At 58.2% G+C, this 1,209-nt stretch overlaps 1 protein-coding gene across 1 annotated transcript in view; it reads left to right on the top strand.

Moving 5' to 3' along the window:
* The window catches only part of KIAA1614 (KIAA1614 ortholog), a 36,595-nt gene that overhangs the window by 25,402 nt on the left and 9,984 nt on the right, over positions 1–1,209 (top strand). Inside the window, exon 6 of the mRNA XM_007448512.1 lies at positions 192–348. Coding sequence (XP_007448574.1) covers positions 192–348 — 157 coding nt within the window. The remainder of the gene's footprint in view (positions 1–191; positions 349–1,209) is intronic.

Below are 1,209 nucleotides of genomic sequence, written 5' to 3'. Positions count from 1 at the left end.
AGCAGGAAATAAGACCCCTCCCTGCTTCGCGTGTGTCTCACCACTGCCTCCACTGCTCTCGTGGGGCTCCCACTTCTCTCCATCTTCCTCTGGCTCTCCTGCCTCTGTCGTTGGGTTGGGAACATCCGCCCTCTGCCCATGACCCATGGGGATGGATCAGTGACACAGGAGGGATGCTGTGGCTATTGCAGGAGGACTCCAGGGCTGTCTCGCCTCAGCAGCTGTTGGCACCATCAGCTCCAAGGGCATCACCTTCTCCCCGGCCTCAGAGGAGACAGAGTCCGGCCAGGAACCAGAGGGCGGCCTGCAGAGGACAGAGCCGAGTTCTGTAGGGCATGTGTCATCCCGGTGAGTGACAGGAGCAACAGCCCTGATGCAGGAGGTGGGGGATTAGGGTGATAGGTGGGGAAGGAGACCCCCTGGAGTGGCAGCATGATAAGCTGACTACTCCCCATCCTCGGGGGACTCCTAGACTAGGTGCAAGCGTGGCACCCCAGCACTCCTTTGCCAGCCCCGTTCAGTCTATTGTACGTGGTTATTCGCTCACTGAGCTTTCATCGAATGGCCTGAAGCACCAGGCACTGTGCTAGGCACAGCTGTGCAGACAGTCCCAGCCCTCGAGGTGCACCCAGGATGGGCTCTCCGTCTGAGAGGACTTGCTCCTGACTCTGGGCTGGGGAACAGCCCGGCGCTCATGTTTCCATGCTCCTCCAGCACTGAGGGTCTGAGTCCTTGCTCTGGGGCCTCAGAGCCTTGGTGAGCTGGTCCTCTGGCCGGGCCTTCTCTTCTCCACCATTCCTGGTGACATGTAGCCCAAGCCTTCACATGCCACTGAAGCCAGATCTCCAGCCCCGTGTGCTCCCCAGAACTCCAGATTCGTGTATCCAGCTCCCCAACATCTCCACTAGGATGCCTGAAAGGCCTAGTGGAAGTCTCGATCACTCTCGACAAAAGCTGCTTCCCAGGTCCTCCTCCCGGCAAACACACAGCACACCGCCATCCACACAGGTGGCTCCTGCAGCCACCTGGACGGCGTTTCTCCTGGTCTCAGTGCATTCCTTCTTCCTGTACAAATCTAATGGTCCCTACCTGCTCTCTGCCTTCCCTCTCGCCCCTGCAGTTCCTTCTCCATACCGCAGTCCGTGGTATCTTTTTAAAACCTTAATTAAATGGTGTCATTTCTCCTGCTGACACCCCCCAATGGTTTTT

The sequence above is a fragment of the Lipotes vexillifer genome, unplaced genomic scaffold (genome assembly GCF_000442215.2).
Source record: "Lipotes vexillifer unplaced genomic scaffold, Lipotes_vexillifer_v1.1 scaffold76, whole genome shotgun sequence".
Lineage (NCBI taxonomy): Eukaryota > Metazoa > Chordata > Mammalia > Artiodactyla > Lipotidae > Lipotes > Lipotes vexillifer.
Note: the sequence above shows the minus strand (reverse complement) of the source record. Positions and strands in the feature narration are given on the sequence as shown.